The sequence below is a fragment of the Microtus ochrogaster genome, unplaced genomic scaffold, assembly GCF_000317375.1.
Source record: "Microtus ochrogaster isolate Prairie Vole_2 unplaced genomic scaffold, MicOch1.0 UNK45, whole genome shotgun sequence".
In the NCBI taxonomy this organism is placed as follows: domain Eukaryota; kingdom Metazoa; phylum Chordata; class Mammalia; order Rodentia; family Cricetidae; genus Microtus; species Microtus ochrogaster.
In genome coordinates, this window is record NW_004949143.1 from 1,826,102 (window position 1) to 1,846,389 (window position 20,288).

The 20,288-nt window shown below is 39.7% G+C and overlaps 1 protein-coding gene across 6 annotated transcripts in view; it reads right to left on the bottom strand.

Moving 5' to 3' along the window:
- Window positions 1-20,288, bottom strand: part of Mtmr1 (myotubularin related protein 1) — a 67,143-nt gene that overhangs the window by 10,739 nt on the left and 36,116 nt on the right. For all 6 annotated transcript variants that reach the window (XM_013354472.2, XM_013354473.2, XM_026777069.1 and 3 more), the window contains 4 exons: window positions 13,247-13,432; window positions 12,034-12,240; window positions 6,088-6,180; window positions 1,735-1,848 (listed from right to left, as the gene is read on the bottom strand). In XM_013354472.2, coding sequence (XP_013209926.1) covers window positions 1,735-1,848; window positions 6,088-6,180; window positions 12,034-12,240; window positions 13,247-13,432 — 600 coding nt within the window. The remainder of the gene's footprint in view (window positions 1-1,734; window positions 1,849-6,087; window positions 6,181-12,033; window positions 12,241-13,246; window positions 13,433-20,288) is intronic.

Below are 20,288 nucleotides of genomic sequence, written 5' to 3' on the forward strand. Positions count from 1 at the left end.
ACTGAGAAGCTTCTGTAAAGCAAAGGACACTGTCACTAAGACAAAAAGACAACCCACTGATTGGGAGAAGATCTTCACCAACCCCGCAACAGACAAAGGTCTGATCTCCAAAATATATAAAGAACTAAATTTGCATTTAGGATCCCCTGCAATGGCATGGCTATCTGCATAAAAACACCACTGTGGCAGGCTAGAAAAGTTTATATTTCCATTACATTATATCTCCCTCTCAATTTTACAGTATACACTTTAGAAATAGTGTAACAATTAGATTTGTTCATTTGAATAAAACACCCTAATACCCAAATATGTGGTTATAGTGGCACAAATAACCATTAAACAATGGGACTTGGACATGAACACTTATAGCAACATTACTTAAAAGAGCCACAAAAAGAAAAAAATGAAATATCTATTAACTGATAAATGGACACACAAAATGTGCTCTGTTCACATAAAGAAATATTGCTTAACATAAAAAGGAATATGCTGTCATATGGATGAACCTTGAAATTGTTCCACTAGGTTAAGTAGGTCACTCACAAATATGTGCTACTATATGAGTCCATTTATAGGAAACTTCCTGAGAAACCACCACACTGATTTCCAAAGTGGTTGCACAAGTTTGCATTCCAACCAGCAATGGATGAGTGTTCCTCTTACTCCACATCCTCTCCAGAAAAGGTTATCATTGATGTTTTTGATTCTAGCCATTCTGACAGGTGTAAGATGGTATCTCAAAGTTGTTTTGATTTGCATTTCCCTAGTCACTAAGGAGGTTGAGCATGACCTTAAGTGTCTTTTGGCCATTTGAACTTCTTCTGTTGAGAATTCTCTGTTCAGATCAGTGCCCCATTTTTTTAATTGGGTTAATTAGCATTTTAAAGTCTAGTTTCTTGAGTTCTTTATATATTTTGGAAATCAGACCTTTAAGAGACAGGCAAGTTTCTAGATGTTGGGGATATGAGGATAACTGCTAATAGATATGGAATTTTCCAAGAGGGTTGCTAAAATATTTATGACATTAAATATCAGCTTGTACTGAACTGTATACTTCTGATGAGTAAATTTTGTATTATGTAATCTACGCTGAGCTTTTTTTTTTAACATGAAGAATAAATCTTGTACTCTATTTTACAAGAATTGGTAAAGACACAGTTCATAGATTTCATCCTGCTGTTATGGGTTTCCTTTGTTTTGCTTTATGCATCTTTATTGACATTCGTTTTACATGCCATTATATTTACTATTTAATGCCTCCTTTTTTAAAATTAAGAAGGGCTAGAGAGACAGCTTGGCTCTTAAAGACACTCGCCACTCTTAGAGAGGACCTGGGTTTGGTTTCATGCACCCACATGGTGGTTCATGCTGCCAAGAACTCCAGCTCTCTTTTGGCTCCCTAGTATGTGTATGTATGTATGTATGTATGCATATATATATGTATATATATATATAATTTGTATATATTAAAAACAAATTAAAATCTTTTTTAAAAAGTTAACAGGGTTCCATCAAACTGAACTGTGGAAGTATGGATTTTGTCCTACACTTTAGAGAGCTGTAGGCTTGTTGGGTTTCTGTTTCTAGAAGTTTTTAGGACATCTCTTCTACAACTCTGTACCATTTACAAGCAGCAGTAGGACCAGGAGCAAAATCCTTATTCCATTCAGGCCCCCTTCTGGTAGACCTTACTAGGAAAGGTGCCTGAACAATAGGGGAAGCAAATACACTTACCTCTTCGATGCGCTGTTGTTCACAGTTGCACAAAAAGGTTCCAAAAAGACAGCTATATAGGTGATCCAAAATTGTAATCAAGAATAATTCATTAAATTCAAATGCTGAAGGAAACTTAAATAAAGAGAAAAAAATAAAGTTTAGTCTTAAAGTCTATTTTCTAAAACAAGTCATATTACTTATTTGTGACAGAAAGAAATGGACTACAATATGCAATATTGTCAGACTAAAAATCAACAGTACATGTAAAATTTAACTAATTGAGAATTTTAAGGTCAAGCCAATATATCTGGTTAAGGAACAACTATAACCAACACAATTTGTTATGTTTTTCAATACCCAAAAAACCAGGTAGCTTCCAGTTTCTTACAGGGTAGAACAAAGCTCAGAGTTACCCTTCTGTCAGAAAGAACTAGAAAGCTCGAATAAACACAACATGAAACAAATGTCTTTAGATACTGGCAGTAGGCAACATGGAACTGTGGCCCTTGAGAAAAGACAAGTCAGTGAGGAAAGCAATATTATTGGATCTGCTTCCCATCTGGAGGCACACTGCAGGTCACAGAGAGGGGAGGAGCTCTCCAGATTCAATGCTTATCAAAAGTTATTCAAGAGGAATTGAATATGTAACTAGGTCTATATGTATTAGAGACTACTCATACTTAAGAACGCTCCCACAAATACAACCCCAAGAACTCATACTTCTAAATCATCACCAATGTGTAAACAAACTGAATCTAGTAGTATATAAAAAGGGCAGTATTGGGGCTGGAGAGATGGCTCAGTGGTTAAGAGCATTGCCTGCTCTTCCAAAGGTCCTGAGTTCAATTCCCAGCAACCACATGGTGGCTCACAACCATCTGTAATGAGATCTGGTGCCCTCTTCTGGCCTGCAGATGTACACACAAACAGAATATTGTATACATAATAAATAAATATTAAAAAAATTATAAAAAGGGGCAGTATTACATGATAACATCTGGTTTATCCTAAGAATGCAAGGCTGGTTTAACAGAAAAAAATCACTGTTACAAAAAACATCAATTACTACAATTAATCATATTACCAGATTAAAGAAGAAAAACCACATGGTTTCACCTCAATTGTTTTAAGCAATGCATAATGTGGTTATTAAGAATTTCAGTGGGATTGTTAGCACTGCCAACAGGTGCCAGCCATTTAACAGCTATGAGACATCTGGAAATAATAATGATCTCAGCAGCAGGCTTGTACTGAGTGCCTACCATGTGCCAGAGTTCTAATTTAAAGCACTGAAACATACTCTGTTGAATGAAACAAAGGAAGCTGGAACAAAAGCAAAAAACAGAAGTCATATTAACATCAAGTCAGTTTATACTAAAGACCTATTCTTGGGCAGAGTGCAGGTATTTCAGTTATGAAACACTTGTCTAAAATGTGCAAGACTCCAGACTCAATCCCTAGCACTTCAAAAACAAACAATTTCTATTATGCACTCAGAGTGATGCATACTAGTATGTCTAATCTTGACATCTCTTGAGTGACAACCAGGATCACTGACACACAGGTTTCCTAACTGTTGTTAGGTTAGTAGTATGTAGCCTGAGACAACTGGAACACTGAATATTTATACCTATTCTAGAAGTCTATATTCTGGATTTGGAAGCTTGGGTGGTGTGTTCTAGTGGCAGTATCTTGTAGCTTTAGTATGACCAACTATGTGCCAGGTGAGGGAAGACAATGTAGACAAGGTTAAATTCAAGCCTGACAGCACTCATGAAAAGCAGAAACCCATATACACCTACTGGGTGGCTGGGTCAAGATGGCAATTGCTCAAAGAGCAGTGTTGCAGTAAATAATTCAGAATATAGTACAGTAGGGACAGTGGTAGTGCCAGGGAATTGCAAACAGAAGATTAAAATTTCTACAAGCTGTAGTTTGTTTTCTTGTCATCATCCAGAGACTATATTAAAAATTTACCTACAATGTAGTCTCAAAAAATCCATCATAATGTACACTGAAATTCTATACTTTTTGAGGAACAAAAGAATCAAGGGTTATCCCAAAGGGCAAATGTTCCTTTAAACTACAGATGCTATAGAAAGCTTTTGAGATGTTATAGAATCCCCCAAGCATTTCTCTAGTTCCTTTTGTAATAGTCTACATACAAAACAGCTCCTTGTATTTTGAGAATTTTTTTCTGACTTTATACTGATTGAACTCAATTTGCAGTAGGCAAATGAAAAATAAGCAAATCATATTACATGGCTACATATTTTACTAGTTTGTTTATGTAAAAATTATTTATTGACTTATAGCTAAAGACTTACCACTTATCTCTTCTCCTCGGGTACTAATGTTACTTTAAGAAAAATTATACACACATTTAATAAACAGAATCAGAGAGTTTTGGGAGGCCCTTATTTCATCTAAACCCCCTATATACTTTCTTAAAAACCAATAAAGCAGCACAAAAGAACAGCTTAGAGGTAAAAAATAAGCACTAATCAGTATGAGGAATAGATCAGTTTGGAAGGACAGACACAAATGTGCATACCAATGTGCATGTTCAGAAGTATTTGGGGAAAATGAGCTAGTTCAGATCAACATTATCACATTTTTTTGCATTTAACTTTTAAGGTATTTGTTTTTCTAAAACGTGTTTCATGCTTTCTTTTCTTGAATGTAAGAACCATCAAGTTTTGTCACTAGTACCACAAACAGAAGGACTTCCAGCCAGACTCTAGTCCTTCTCAGCCTCTTTTCTGTTACCTTTCACTTGGGCATGATCCCCTCAGACCTACTATTGACATGAAACTCAGTTAACACAAGAACCCTGTCAGCTTGCGGATGCTAAGTCTAAAGGTAAGAGAGCCTGCTCCAAGTGATGGCCTGTAAAATCTATTCCAAATCCTCTCCCCTTGTTTCTCATTTTGAGAGGGAGGTCTGTATCTTAGACTCTTGCCATAGTCTGTGAACTCATAGCATCAAAAAGGCAGCTCTGCAAACTTCAGCATACAGACACGGATGCACACTCTGGCATTTTAATAAGAACCTCAGGGGATTCATGTGCTGGTTCAAGTTCCAATTGGTCTGGTATAGCACTGTGCCCTCAAACATCAGAAGAGCCTGAGGGGCTTGGGAGCCCAGAGTGTTGGCTCTAGCTTTTGAGCATCAGCAGGTATGTAGTGAGTCTAGAGCTGGTATGGCCACTAAGATCCCAGGGGATGCTGCTGGGAAACAGTCCACATTGGGATGGGGAGGGCAGCAGAGGTGATGTACTTGTTCCTAACATTTTCTCATCCCAACACACTTCTACCAGTAATAGCAGGCCACAGTGAGCAAACAAGGATGGTAATTCATAGCTTTCCATGGTGAGAAGGAGATAAATGTCCTCTGAAAAGGCTTTCAGGAGCATCAAACATGCGCCTCAAGGCATTGGGACCTGAAGATGGCTAGGGGTTTCTCACAGATGCAAAGGAAGGACAGCATCCAGGCCCTGGTTCTGTCTCCAACTTACATCCACTCAAGCCAGACTGAGTAGTACACACTGGGAAAAACTGCTTTGCTTTTTCTCTCCTTCTTTCTGGGTCCAAATTCATGTCTCTGGCACAGTCTCCTATCCCAAGGCTAATACTCCAAACTCAGACTTGGATGTTAGAGATCAGGGAATATCTGAGTGGGTCTTAATTAAAGTGAAGCTGTAGGACCTGACTAATTTAGGGAAGGAGGATCCCCATGTGTTTCCTTATTTACCAGAACCCTGTTCAATGGAGTTAAGAAACTAAAATAACAACTTAGGACAAAAAGTTTCCGAGCTTCCTGTCTGTTATTGGCGCTTAGACACTTATTACTCTCAGTGACTGTGGTATGTGGAGGGCTATGGCCTGGAGCAGAGTGTGAGGATTCTCAGATACCCTGGACTGACTCTTTAACTAGCAGTTCTAAGGTGGGATGAAATCTTGGAGTAAGTGCCATACAGTTAGTGGGTAGGAGGATTGGCCAAAACTGCTAGTGGAAGAAAATTCTACTTTTCTACTCACATTTTTAAGTGAATAAGAGCCAAACTGCATTGAGTAATAGAAGGGGTCATTGTTTTTTTTTGAGACAGGATTTCTTTGTAGCTTTGGAGCCTGTATTGGAACTTGCTCTGTAGACCAGCCTGGCCTGGAACTCAGGAAGATATGCCTATATCTGCTTCCTGCGTGCTGGGATTAAAGGCGTGTGCAGCCACCATCTGGCTAAAAGCGGCCATTTTTAACATGCACACACCCTCATTTTGAAATTTAATGAAATGGAAATTTAATTTTCAACTATGAAGTATATTTGAACCAAAGACTATAACAGGTTGGAAATGTACTCGAAATCTCTTACCTGTCTTGTCATCTGCCAAACACAATCAATAAACTGAAGAAATATAGGTGATCGGTCAGCATCTGCATGGTTGTCATCACCATGGCCCACTCTCTGGAAAGAAGCAAAAGATTGTGATTGTGTTATAGTCCTCTCAAAAGTCAATTAATTTGTCTACTCATGTCTCATTATACCTATGATAACTCCTGCTCATTATGGACACTCAAAATTGTAAGAAGGAGGAACTAGACATTAGAGCATAATGATACATAGTATGAAAATGCCACAACAAAAAGTGCTACTTTGTATGATTTAAAAAAATAAATGACTACATAATTAAAAATAAGAGTTCATTAAACTAAATGGATTTTCATTTCTTTTAGGAAACACTATTTCAGTTTACTCCATGTTTATATGGTGATGGTTTTATAATTTCACTTTAATATAGTTGACACTAAGAAAGATAGAGAACTGGCTAGCAAACCTTTTAGTTCAAATGATGGGATCAAGGGCCACTACTATAGCAATGTATGAGGCCTAATGAGGAGTGCACAAAGTAGGACATAGTTCAGAAATGTCACGAACAGGGCGAAGGAGATGGCTCAATGTAGAAAGTGCTTGCTGTCCAAGCAGGGGAGCTGAGTTTAGGCCATGTAAAAGCTGGGTATGGTGGCACAGAGAGAAGACCCTGGAGTCTTGATGGCCAATCTAGGCTAAATGGTGAGGTCCAGATTCAGTGAGAAAACTGTCTCAAAGGTAGAAAGTGAGAGACAAAGAAATCTAGATGTTAACCTCTGGCCTCTACATATCCATATACATGAACACTTCATACACATATACAAAAGTAATAAGAAATATCAGTAAAGTCTGAGAATGAGTATATAAGTGCTATCCATTTTTATATGATTTGAAGAACCCAAGATCTCATTCTTGAAAGGGTATTGGGGCAGAGTCCTTCCTCAAGCAAGTTCAGGATCACACTTCACACCTTTGATATTTTCTATCAATGCATTCATACTTAAAGCTAAGATTCCTGATCATATAAAGAGATTTGCCAGAAGCACTGAAAGTTCAATGAATAATAAGATATTCACAGAGTGAACATTCTAAAAGAAGCTTCAAATAAGCAAAAGGATAAGAAAGGAATGATTATGAAGCAGGTTATTCAATCACCACATAGAGAACTTGAAAAATAACGAAACCACCACCCGGAAAGACATAAAAACAAGGAAATGACCAAGTAATGTCAGCATCTAACAACCAGGGTGGTAGTTGGAGGGAGATAGGGAGGAATGGACAAAATGAAAACACATGGTGTACATGTATAAACATTTGAAAGAATAAATTGCAAAATTATTTTCATAAAATCTCAGAGATGCCATACATGGTGGCATACTCCTTTAATCAGAGCACCCAGGAGGAAGAGGCAGGTGGATCTCTGAGTTTGAAGCCAGCCTGGTCTACATACTTGAAGCATTTATGTTATTATTCTTTATCAATAAAAACTTGGGATTCAGATATCAGGATAAGAACCTGAATGAGTAAAGCAGAGGCAAAGTGACCAGTGAAGGGCCAGGCCCTCTCTAAGACCCGTCCTACCACTTCCTGTCTCTCTATCTGTCCTCAGTCCTCTAAAACTTCTATTGTTAACTTTGGTTAGCTAGTAGCTAGCTCCATCCTCTGATTCAAAGCAAATTATTGGAAGTCTTGGGAGCATCAGAATGCAATCAAAATATTACACAACACATAGTGAGTTTCAGGCCAGACAGGGCTGCCATCATAAGACACTGTCTCAAAGGATCCCACACACCAAAAATCCCCTTAAAATATATTACCTTATTTTCATTTGATAGGGTAGGTGTTTTGTTTCGTTGTGGTGGTGATTGTTTTGGGAGGCTGTTTCTATTTTACTTTAAAGGTTTAACTTTTTTATGTGCACTATGTGTGTGAGGCCAGAGTACGATTCTAGCTACTTGGTGTAAATGGAAAACACAGTATTTATCATTGTGTGTCTGGCTTATTCCAGTCAACATAATGTCTTGAAGGTTTATCTATGTTGTAGCATATGTCAGAATTTCCCTCCTGTTTTAAGGCAAAATCCCTTTACCTTTGAGCCAACTCTCCAGTCCTCTCATTCTTTTCTTTTTAACATCTACTAACCTCCTCTGGTATAAGGGATCCTGCTTGGCCTTCAGAATTCTAGGCAATTTAATAGTATGTGGATGAGGCACAATCCTTGGTAAGGTACCTAGGATACAAAGACAACTGCGGCACAGGACTATTGCATAAACTAGACACAGAGAACCCACAGAGAGAGGACTACTGAACTTGCCTAAAGGTGAGATCTTTCGGGGTTCCTGATTCATGAAAGAATCTGCAAGACATTCTTCAGGACAAGCAGATAGTGACTGCCTTTAAAATTTCCTGCTTTGGAGAAATGTCTGCTGGAAACCATGGGCCTGAAGGCCGAAGATGGATGCCCCAACGGTACAGAGGAACTTTGGGTGACTGTCCAGGCAGTGAGATGTCTCTGTCATTTCTAGAGTTTTAAAAGTTGCTTTTTTTTGTTTGTTTGCTTAGGTAATATTGTATCTTTCTGGAGACTTTGATGGAGTTTAAGAGTAGTTAGTTATAGTTTTCCTTAGTTATGATGAAGATTATTGTAATTTTTACTTGATAACTGTTTTGTTATATGTAATTTTGCTATGTTAAAGTTAAAGCCTTCCTTTTTTGTTTAAACAGAAAAAGGGGAAGTGATGGAGAAAGGTCATTGGTTAATTAAATAAAGAAGCTGCTTGCCCTGATAGGTTAGAACGTAGATGGGAGGAGTGAACGGAGCAGAATGCTGGGCGGAAGAGGAAGTGAGGTCAGACTCGACAGCTCTCCTCGAGGGGGCAGACGCCTCAGAGAGACACGATACTCCACTCATGCGGGCAGAGGCGAGAGCTCTGCTCTCTGAGGCACACGCGATGAAGCTCCGACCCAGGATGGACGTAGGCTAGAATCTTCCCGGTAAGCGCACCTTGGGGTGCGACACACATGATTGGAAATGGGTTAGTCCAGGAGCGAGAGTTAGCCGAGAAAAGGGCTGAAGAGCCAAGCAGTGTTTAAATGAATACAGTTTGTGTGTTGTTATTTCGGGCATAAGCTAGCCGGGCAGGCAGCCGGGGTGCTGGGGACTCAGCCCCGCCACTCCTATTACTACAGGCAGTGGTAAGTAGATATGCATAAAATAGTTCTGATGAGTGTTCTAATAAAGGAAGGCAGATAATTGCAATAATAACTGGAGGAAATCATAAAGTCAAAAGGGTTATATTTTAGGGTTATAACAGCATATTTATACAGCAATGGGAACAGAGGCAGGACAGAAAGAAGTTAGCTATAAAGTTACGCGATAATGTGCAAGAAATACATGACAGAAGCAGGCAAGAGCAGGTACTAGGTTGAGGAACTCAGAAGCTCATTCATGGAAACAAGGGAAGTAGAGAACAGAGACTCAGCCAATGCTGGCTGCAGAGTGAAGCCCTCTCCCTTACCACCTCAGCTGTGTGGCCGTAGGTAGACAACTCACACCCTAGAATAGAAACCTGGTTCACCATTTGTCAACTGCAGGACTGCCTACATCAGGTGACTCACAGCTGCCTTTAACTCCAGCTCTAGGCAATCTTAAACTCCAGATCCAGGAGATCTAACACCCTCTTGTGGCCTCCATAGGTACATGTACAGATGCAGCATACATGCACATGGACACACATATACATAAGTAAAAATAAATCTTTAAACGTTAAAAAAAAGAACACAGCACTCTGTGTTCATCCTGACACCCTAGCTTCTGTTAGTTCTGTTAGTTGCTGATATGTTGACAGAGAGCTCTTAGCACTTCCTTTCTGGTTAAAGCACCTTGAGAGCCTTCTTTCCCTCGGGACAAACATTCTGGGGATGAAACATGAAAGAAAGTAGCTTCTGAGACTTCAGAGAAAATCAGCTGTAAACATCTGGAAACCCTATACTCTCTTCCCCATGGAGCTCAGATTTTGCTGAAGGGGAACAAGCATTTAAGTTACTGTTTTAACAAGGATAACCCTAACTAAAGACTTCTAGCAATAGTAGAGAAGGTGCCCGAACTGGCCTTCCCCTATAATCAGATTAGTGACTACCTTAATTGTCATCATAGAACCTACACCAGTAACTGATGGAAGCTGATGCAGTGATCCACAGCCAAGCACTAGGTGGAGCTCCTGGAGTTCAGTTGAAGAGAGGGAGTAAGAATGGGGAATGTCAAGATTATGATCAGAAAAACCACAGAGACAGCTGACCTGAACTAGTAGGAGCTCACGGACTATGGACTGACAGCCAGCAAACCTGCATAGGACTGAATTAGACCCTTTGAATGTGGGTAACAGTTGTATGGCTTGGGCAGTTTGTGGAGACACTGGCAGTGGGATCAGGATTTATCCCTGGCGCATGAACTGGCTCTTTGGAGCCCATTCCCTATGATAGGATACCGTATTCAGCCTTGATACAGGGTGGAAGGCGCTCGGTCTTGCCTCAACTTGGTATACTAGACTTTGTTGACTTCCCAAAAGAGGCCTTACTTCCTCTGAGGAGCGCATGTGGGGGTGAGATGAGGGAGGTGGCAGTGAGAGAAGGGGAGGGAGGCGGAACTGGGGTTAGTATGTAAAATTTAAAAGCTTTCAAATAAAAAAATGTTAATAAAATGGAAATTGTGTCAATGAAGTCTGAATATCTTACCCACATTTATGTATAAATATAAAGATCCTACTTATAAACTGAAAAAAGATAGTGTTTTTAAAATAGACACAACATCTCTGAATATGGGCCAGGTTCAGCAGCAAGCACTTAATAAATCCAAATTCCTCCCCCTTTAACACCTAACTGCAGAACGAAGGAAACCGAGGCAGAAGCAATTTCTAAATAAATATCTGGCAACAGCTTCCCAGGCCATGAAGCTCAGAGGCTGTGGAGCTACCCCCTCCTTCTAGAAGGGCTTCTACCTAGCCCTCCTCCTTGAAGTGTATTCACAGCAGGTAAACTTGGATCCCCACACCTATGGTACTCCAAGTCCTTGCACTGCCCACCCTGCAATTCACACTGAGCCTCACTCTGACTTTGGGAGTATTCCAACAGCTCAAGAGGTTTTGCACAGTAGAATTCACTGCCAGTTTCAGTCACACACAAATGGCTGCCCCAAAGGCCCACCAAAGGCCCAAAAATTCACTTAGGAATATAGCAAATTGAAAGCAAGAATTACACGCCCAAAGCCCCAGTACTTTATAATGTTACTGTATTTAAAGGCAGGACCTTTAAAGAGGTCACTAAAGTTAAGTTCTGACCCAATATGACTGCTGTCCTTAAAGATACCAAGGAAATGATCACAGAGAAAAGGCACGTTGGAAGAGGCAAGAAGAGCATGGCATGGCCATCTACAAACCAAGAAGAGAGACTTCAGGAGAAACCAACCCTACTGGAATTTGATTTTTGGACTTCCAGCCTCTATAATAGTGAGAATCTACATTTGTAGTTTATGTTACCAGTCTGTGGTACTTTGTTATGGAAAAGCCTGTATAATCTCATGAGACTTTGTAGAGGCGGATTAGGAATCTAGGGGCTGCAGAGAATGGGAACGGTGCACTGACTAATGTATATAGGGCTTCCATTTGGGGTGACAAACAGGTTTGGGGACTAGCATTGTGAATATAGTATAGGACACTGTATTGAGCACTTTAAAGTGGTTAATTCTGTGCTATGTGGATTTGACTTCATTTTAATTATATAAAATAATCCCTATCAGGAGCATACAATGTGGAGGTCCTTGGTATTTTATTATGGAATTTAGGTCTGGTGCAAAGGAAAAGGGCTGTTCATGTATATAAATATATGTTACCAAATGCCAAGTACATGTATGTGAGATAGGAAAACAGTTATACATAGACAAGAGCAACATACCAGTGCAAACCTGTGTCCAAAGCTTATCCACTCCTTTTCTATGAGAGCCTCAAATCCTTTAATGGTCCGGTAATAACTGTCCAACATCAGCATTGCCAGAGATGTGAGCTGGGATGTTCGGTCCCAGCCATCGCTGCAGTGGATCACCACGGAAGTTTTCCCAGATTCTATTTTATCAGCAATTCGTACTGCCCCAGCAAGCAGCACCTTCAGAAAAGAAGGCAAAACAGACAAGGCTTCATTAAGTGTTAACCTCTGTATAAGATAATTCTGTAAAGAAAAAGTTTAGATATTATCACCTATAAACCATTAAGAATGTCATCTAGGGTTGAGGCTCTACTTCAGTGAGTCTCTAGGCTTCAGCCCTCAGACCCCAAACAAAGCAAAAAACAAAACAAATCAACAACAAACAGCTATAACATTAATTAAGAATAACTCACTAGGAAGTGTTAACATCTTTTTTTTTTAACTATGAAAACTGATCAAAGGAAATGGGATCCTTTATTGAAGGGCCACAAGGTTCTGTTAAAAACCTGACTTACTAAGTAGGTATAGAGCACACCTGTAATCCCAGTATTTGGGAGGCAAGTTCAGACTATTCTGGGTTATATACTGAGTTTAAAGCCAGCCCAGGCCACACAGACTCTGTCATTCAAAAACAAAGAAACTTGGGGTTGGAAAGATGGCACAGCAGTTAAGAGTGCATACTGTTTTTGCAATATTTGCTACTTGGAAATAAGTTAGGCAGCACATAAACACCTGTAAGTCCATCTTCAGGGTATCCAATACAGTCCTCTGGCTTCAATAGGAACAGATGTTCACATGTGCATATACCAATCCCCACATATGCATATCATTAAAATAAGACCAAATCTTAAAAAAATAATTAAGGAAGGTGGTGGAATCAGGAGGATCAGAAGATCAAGAGAACTTCAGTTGAACAGCAAATCTGGAGGCTAGCCTGGGCTACTTGAGAATCTGCCTCAAAGTTAATTATTTATTAATTGTTAATTAAAACATTGTGAATTTTTGTCAGAAAAACCCTCCACAAAGACCACAGTCCAACTGTTCCCAAGAGGAATGTTCAAAAGCTCTCATACACAGCCAAGATGCATTAATCTGTGGTGTTGAAAAACCACTTAGAAATAGAAACATTTATGACAGATATTAGATGTCTAAATCAGAAGGTAGATAAAAGATTGAACTTCTTTACCCTTATATATTCCAGCCAATGTGTCCCATCCACACTGGATAGCCACCGTGACTCATCAATGGAAGGGTACACGATCTCCTTTAATTTACGAAGTGACTCCCTCATTACATGAATATTATGGATCTCCAAAAACACGAGTTCTGCATTGGGGTAAGCACTTTCACTTTCATATCCTCCACCCTTTGCCTATAAAGAAGCAAAAGATATGCATCACTTCTTCTGAAATTAACTTTTCTATTATTTCTACTGTAACGAGACATAGACTACTAAAGAAGCAATAAGCTCCTATACCCTTGTATGGTTGCTCTAGAACTGCCAGAACACAACAGAGTACCATAAATTGACATCACAAACCAACAAAAATGTGTCTTCTTACTGCAGTGCACCACCACCACCACATCTAAGTTCTCAAGGCCAGGAAGCTGAAATACAGGTGCCAATATGGTCAGACTCCCTTAGAACCCTCTAGAAGAATGTGTTACTTACTTTTCTCATTGCTGTGACAAAGTATCTGGCAAAAGTACTTAAGGAAGGAAAGTGGCTCATAGTCTGAGAGGACACAGTCCATTATAGCAGAGAAAGAATAGTGTCAGATGTGAGAGGTAGCTGGTCACACTGATGAATGCTGCTGCTTATACTACTTTCTCCTTTTTATTCAGTCCAGGACCCCACATTCATCATAAGTCTTCCCTCTTCAGTTGAACCTCCCTGGAAACACTCTCAAAGTCATACCAAGCAGTGTGTCTTTATGACTGTAAATCCCATCTGTTGATGATCAAGACCAAGAACTGCAGAGAAGATTTACTATTCCTTGGCTCTCCTGGTTCCTAGTGGCCCTAGGCATTCTAGGCTTATATGCTCATTGCCTTAATCTCTACTTCCTGATTTGCAGTTGATCTTCTCCCCTTTGTCTTCACCTCTGCAAGTCTTATAAGAAATACCTGTTGGGCTAGCAAGATGACTTGGTAGAGAAGGCACTTGTCACCAAGACTGACAACCTGAGTTTTATTGATACCATGGACCTATGTGATAAAAAGAGAGAACCAAATCCTGAAAAGTTGTCTGCTGGCCTGTACATATGAGCACATGCACACAATTAAATGTAATACAAAAGCATGTCTGTCATGCTGAATTAAGGTTCATCCTAATCTAATATGACTTTGGTTTAACTTGATTACATTTATAATGAATCTTTGAAAATATTTGTAAGTACGAGGAGTCAGGACTTCAACACATCATTTATTGAGGACATAATTTAAGCCTTAATAATCCTGCTGTACCCATTATGGTTTTTAGATCAGTACCAACTGGCTCTTATTCAAAGTTCCTTATGGTAGTGTCATTTATCTACCAAGAAAATGTCATACTACCACAAAATTTCTGCATAATAATACAGTTTGGAGTTCTGAAACGACAAAGTTTATTTTAGCAATTTAGAAAGAGAAAATAATATAACAAAAAAGAAGATAAGGATTAACTCTTAGTGAGCTTATAAAAACCTGGTCTGTAGCTAGCTTACACTTTATAGAGGTCAGTAATTAAAGCACATTTAGATGAGAGTGCAGAGAAACTGGTGGAAATGTAAAAAGCTATAGCTGCTGCAGAAGTCAACTTGATGGTTCCTCAAAAAGTTACAGATAGAATTTCCATATCACCTAGCCACTATGAACATTTGTGTGTAAATTTTATTTAAATACCTGTTCTCAATTCTTTGGCTTATATACCCATGAATATAAGAGTGGTGTCACAATAACAAACAATTTAAATGTCCATAAACAGATAGTTAAGCAAATAGAATGTTGTCTCTCTATACAATAGAATATTATTCATTCATAAAGAGGAATGCTGTAAGATGGTATAAAATGGATCAATTTTTTAAAATTACAACCAATTGGCCTATTAGTTCAGGCTTCTTATTAACTCTTATAACTTATATCAGCCCATAATTCTTGTCTGTTTTAGCCATGTGGCTTGGTACCTTTTTCAGCAAGGCAGTCACATCTTGCTTGCTCTGTGTCTGGCTTCCTCTCTCTCTCGGTGACAATGGCATATTGAAACTTCCCTCTTCCTAGAATTCTTGTTGCCCTGCCTCTACTTCCTGCCTAACTACTGGCCAATTAGCATTTATTTAAAATACAAATGACAGAGTACAGACCAGTGTCCTACAGCACTACCCCCCCTTTTTAAACAAGAATTCTGAATCAAATCTACTTTCCTTAGCTTTTCTACTGACCATTATCCATAACAACTTGTAACCAACATTCTAAACAAAGGCATATATCCATAATCCAAAATGGATTAATTTTTTAAAATGAGCGAAAGAAGACAGAAAGGAGTACTTAAATGTATGATTCAATTTTTGAGGGGGAGGTTTTTGAGACAGAGTTTCTCTGTAGCTTTGGGGCCTGTCCTGGAACTAGCTCTTACAGACCAGGCTGACCTCGAACTCACAGAGATCTGTCTGCCTCTGCCTCCCGAGTTCTGGGATTAAAGGCGTGCACCACCACTGCCAGAAGTATCATTCTATTTTTATGAAGTGTCCAATTCAGGGGAATCTATACAGAGAAAAGCATATTCATTGATGCCAGAGGTTGGAAAAGGAGAATGGGTACAGAGTCCTTTTGGGGTGATGGATTCAGATAGTAGTGCTACTTTTACAGTACTGTGACTATACTGGAAGTCACTGAAGTATATTATGTGTAACACAAAGACAAGCTATTAATTTAGTCTGCAACCAACTATCCAGTATACAAATGTCTTGCCCTAGCTTAGTACTTGGCAATAATGAATAAGCTGAGACTCTGGTATTTTAGGTTCTTCAAGTCTGGTGTGGTAGGCATGGGAGATCAGGATCAAGAGCAGCACAGGGCTGAGGGTCCTCTGCTATAAGATAGTTCAGGAGGTGGCAGGTACCTGGACAGCCAAAAGCAAAAAAGGCACAAATCAGAGAGTACAGAAAAGAACATCTAAGACAAATGGGGCGCAGATCTGGGTAAAGACGTGGCTTCCTAAAATGAAGGTAGGTTTTGCATAGAGTACCAAGACAGTGGTAAGAATGATGAATGATGAAGTTAGAGAGCATGTAGGGACTGGATGACATGAGTGAAGAGGATCAGACAGTAGAGGGATGGGTTATGCTGGGAAGGGCCTAGAAGGGTGAGACACTCTGCAGGTAGTTAAGCACAGAGATGCAATCATTTGGCTGAAGGAAGTAGGGCATAGATGAACATCTGATTTGAGACATTTAAGAGGAAGCACACAGTGATGACCTGGAATAGTGGGAGTAGATATGAGGAGTGATACCTATGATTCTCTGCCGGGCTGCCTGAGAGATGGTGGCATCATTTACTGAGAGTCTATTGGCAAAAGAACATATTCTATGGGGAAGATTATTTGCTTCTGAGTACAGTGAGGACCCAATGACTCTGAAAAAACTCAGCTGGGATATAAAAGGTCTGGAACTGAGAAGAAATGTGAACTGTGAATATCAATGTAGAACATTTGTCATATGGATGGTGACAAGGGAAGAAAGATGCATGCTGCATGGTGTTCCAGGACAATGTGTAATGTAAAGATAGAAGAGTAGGTCAGAAGCACGAGAAAGATCAGAATTTAAGGAAAACAATAAAGAGCATGGAGAAGGGGAGAGAAGAAGAGCAGAAGGGAGAGAATACAAAGAAGAGAGAAGAGAGGAGACAAGGGAAACATTACAAAGGAGAGGGAACAAGAGAGTGGAAAGGGTGGAAGAGGAGGGAAAGGGTCAGGGAAAATAGGAAGGAGTAAAGACCTTGGAGAGGCAGGAGAGGCCAGGGAAGGAACATTAAGACCCATGGAGAAAGCCCCCTCTTCTAATGAAACAGGAGGCAGGAAGGGGAGACAATTCCTGTCTGATAGAGCTTGTCCTCTATGAATAAGCAGTCAGATGTTGAAGGCTGGGCAAGAGTATGCACTTGAATAGCCATAAATGGGTTGAGATAGCTTTTGTGGAGAATGGAGAGCTGGTCAGAGAAATGTAGAGGATCACGCAGCAGCACTGAGGGCCCAACTAAAACTTGAGCACACATGAATCCAGAGTGGTTCTGATCTATGTATTATGAGCCCTTTTTTCCCCCCGAAAACATTGAGAAGCTCAGGATGTGAGCTTGAGAAAGGCACACAGGAGAACTGAAATGGACTGCAAGGCAGTGATGCTTTTATTGGGCACCTACTTTTTGAAAAGTCGTGAGCTAGGCAGAGAAATCAGCCTGTGGGGACCAGTAGCCAGTGAGCTGGAATCTCAAGGCTATATAGAACGTCAACACAGAGGCTGCATGTATACACTAAGAATTGGAATGAGCCTGGGAAATATAAAGTCAATTTATTGTCTACAAGCTGATTATAACAATGTACAGAAGACAGTCTCATTAATTAAACTAAGGTTATAGACATAATCTTATAACCTTATAAAAGAACACTGTATATAAATTCTATAACAGAACACTGGGATAAGTCACCTGGGGGTCTCAATACAGAAAGAAAAGGCAGTGAGAAAGGAAGTCCACTGATACCTTGGAAGGAGCAGGGTGTGAGGTTTAGAGAGTTCTGAAAAACAAAAGTTTGTTGGACAGGCCTGTATCTATCAGGGCCAGACAGGGTTCTCGAGAGAAGCCAGTGATATGGAAAAACATTACCTATCTGCAATTTGAGCAGTGGAGGTGGGGCCACTGCTGTGCCTGTTGAGAAAAAGAAGGCTATATATACCTTAGGAAGCCACTAATGTTCTGAGTTTCAGGATCTGAGAAAGAGCCAGACTAAAGTACAGGGAATTGGCTAGCTATGTGAATATGGCTAGATTCTGTGCTGACCTTGGGGTGTGCTTCAGAAACTGGAAGAATTACCATCCAGGAGATATGGTGAGAGAGAAAGGAAAGGACTCAAATGCGTGGAATGTGCAGAACTTCATTCTTAGATAAGTCTACATAACATGGTGACTATTGACAATGACAACATATTGTATATGTCCACACTGCTTAGAGCAGATTTGAAGTTTCTTCACCTTAAAAGAAAGTTTGCGAGGTTATGCATATGTTTGTTACCTTAATTTAGTGACTACAATACTTCAAAACATACGAACCACAAACACATACAACCTTCACCAGGTAAAAGTATTATAAATATTCGTTATTTCGAAAGTAATAAGATAATTAAAAAGAAGATAATTCTTCTGTCTTTGTGTGTCTGTCTTCTCTATATAGTGTTCCTATATTCTGAAATTCCTTGGAATTGTACAGTGGTAAAAAGCAGGATTCAGAGAGGTAGACAATAAATCCTGCAGTCCTGGGAGAGAAAGGCAACTGTCTGATAAAGGATGCCTTTGTACAAAAGGCTGAAAAGTGACTCCCATTGAAGACACAATAAACTTCTTCCAACTGTGAATACAACCTTATTTGAAAAACAAAACAGGTCCTTGAAAATGTGTTTAAAGACCGTAAGCTGCCAGGATAATCCTGGATTCCGCCAATTAGGCCCTGAAGGTCACTACAATATCCTTAGAAGAAAGAGGAGAAAGAAACAAAGAAGCACACAAAGTAGGAGAAGGCCAAGTGAAGATAAGGTAGATTGCAGGGTATAGTTACAGCTCAGGAGTGTTTATTTGGCCAAGAGACACTGAAGGAAGTAAGAAGTAGACTCTCTCTTAGAACCTTTAGAAGGGCAACAACTTTATGAGATTTTGGACTTGTAACAAGGCAGCCTCAGCCCCATTCTTCTCCTATCTTATTAACCAACACCATAACTTAGTCTTCAAGTCAGAATCCTGGGTGGCATCCATGACCACAAGAGTGGTCAACTCAGTAGTAGCTTCATGTATGGAGTATTAGGGGCATACCCACCACCATGCAGAGGTATTCACAGGTACCGTTTTCTCTTATTTCTAACCCTCCCACAAGTGTTGGCACAAGAACTAGTATCTTTCATCTGTGGAGAAATGTACCAGGAGTATCCAAGTACAAGCAAAAGGTCTCATTCTGCTAAACTCTCTTAAGCGCATTGCATTTACTCTTAAGGTTTTATGACTCCAGAGACAGCCAAGTAGAGAAGTTGAACATGGGGATTTGGTCTAACCTCAGGAGGGTTCAGGGCTGGAGACACTACCATATACAACTCAGCACAGAGACATTGTTTGAAGTCCTGACTCAAGTAGATGACCTCGGGAGATTGTTATAGAACAAAATAGGATATCACAAACCAAGTTCAAGTAACTTTACCATTCGAAGTTGGGAAAAGGAAGAGAAACCAATAAAGGAGAGCAAGAAGGCCAAGTTGTATATTGAGAAGAACATGGGGGCTGGGATGAGACATTTATGAAACCATGAAAGCCAAGAGTGATCCATCTAAGGTCATTAATGATGACAGCAACTCGAATGCTGCCTCAGTGACAACTGCTGTAAGATAATGCTCTTGTACCTTATAAAGATTTGTCACTAGTATTGGTTTAATAAAACAATGATTGGCCAGTAGCCAGGAAGGAAGTATAGGCGGAGCAACCAGAGTAGGAGAATTCTGGGAAGAGGAAAGACAAAGATGCAGTCACCAGCCAGATGCAGAAGAAATAAGATGAGAATGCCTCACTGAGGAAAGGTTCCAAGCCACGTGGCTAAACCCATAAGAATTATGGGTTAATTTGAATTAAAAGAGCTAGTTAATAATAAGCCTGAGCTATTAGGTCAAATAATTTGTAATTAAAAAAGCCTCTGTGTGTTTCTTTGGGACTAAATGGCTGTGGAACCAGGTGGAACAGAAACTTCCATCTACAGACAATGACTCTAGAGGTAGAAGGTTGACCTTTTGGCAGCTGTAGTTAATTAATGATGGAATACATATTAGTGAAAGATAAGGAAAAAGCAGACAAGAGAAAGCTGGAAACATAAGCACACAGGTCGGATGATAATGGTGCCGCTAGCCATCATAAAACCATGTCCCATAGCATTGTTGAACAGGTATTCAAACTGTTTATGATGTTCTGCACAACTTTTTGACTATATAAAGCCAGCTCGAGTGCCAT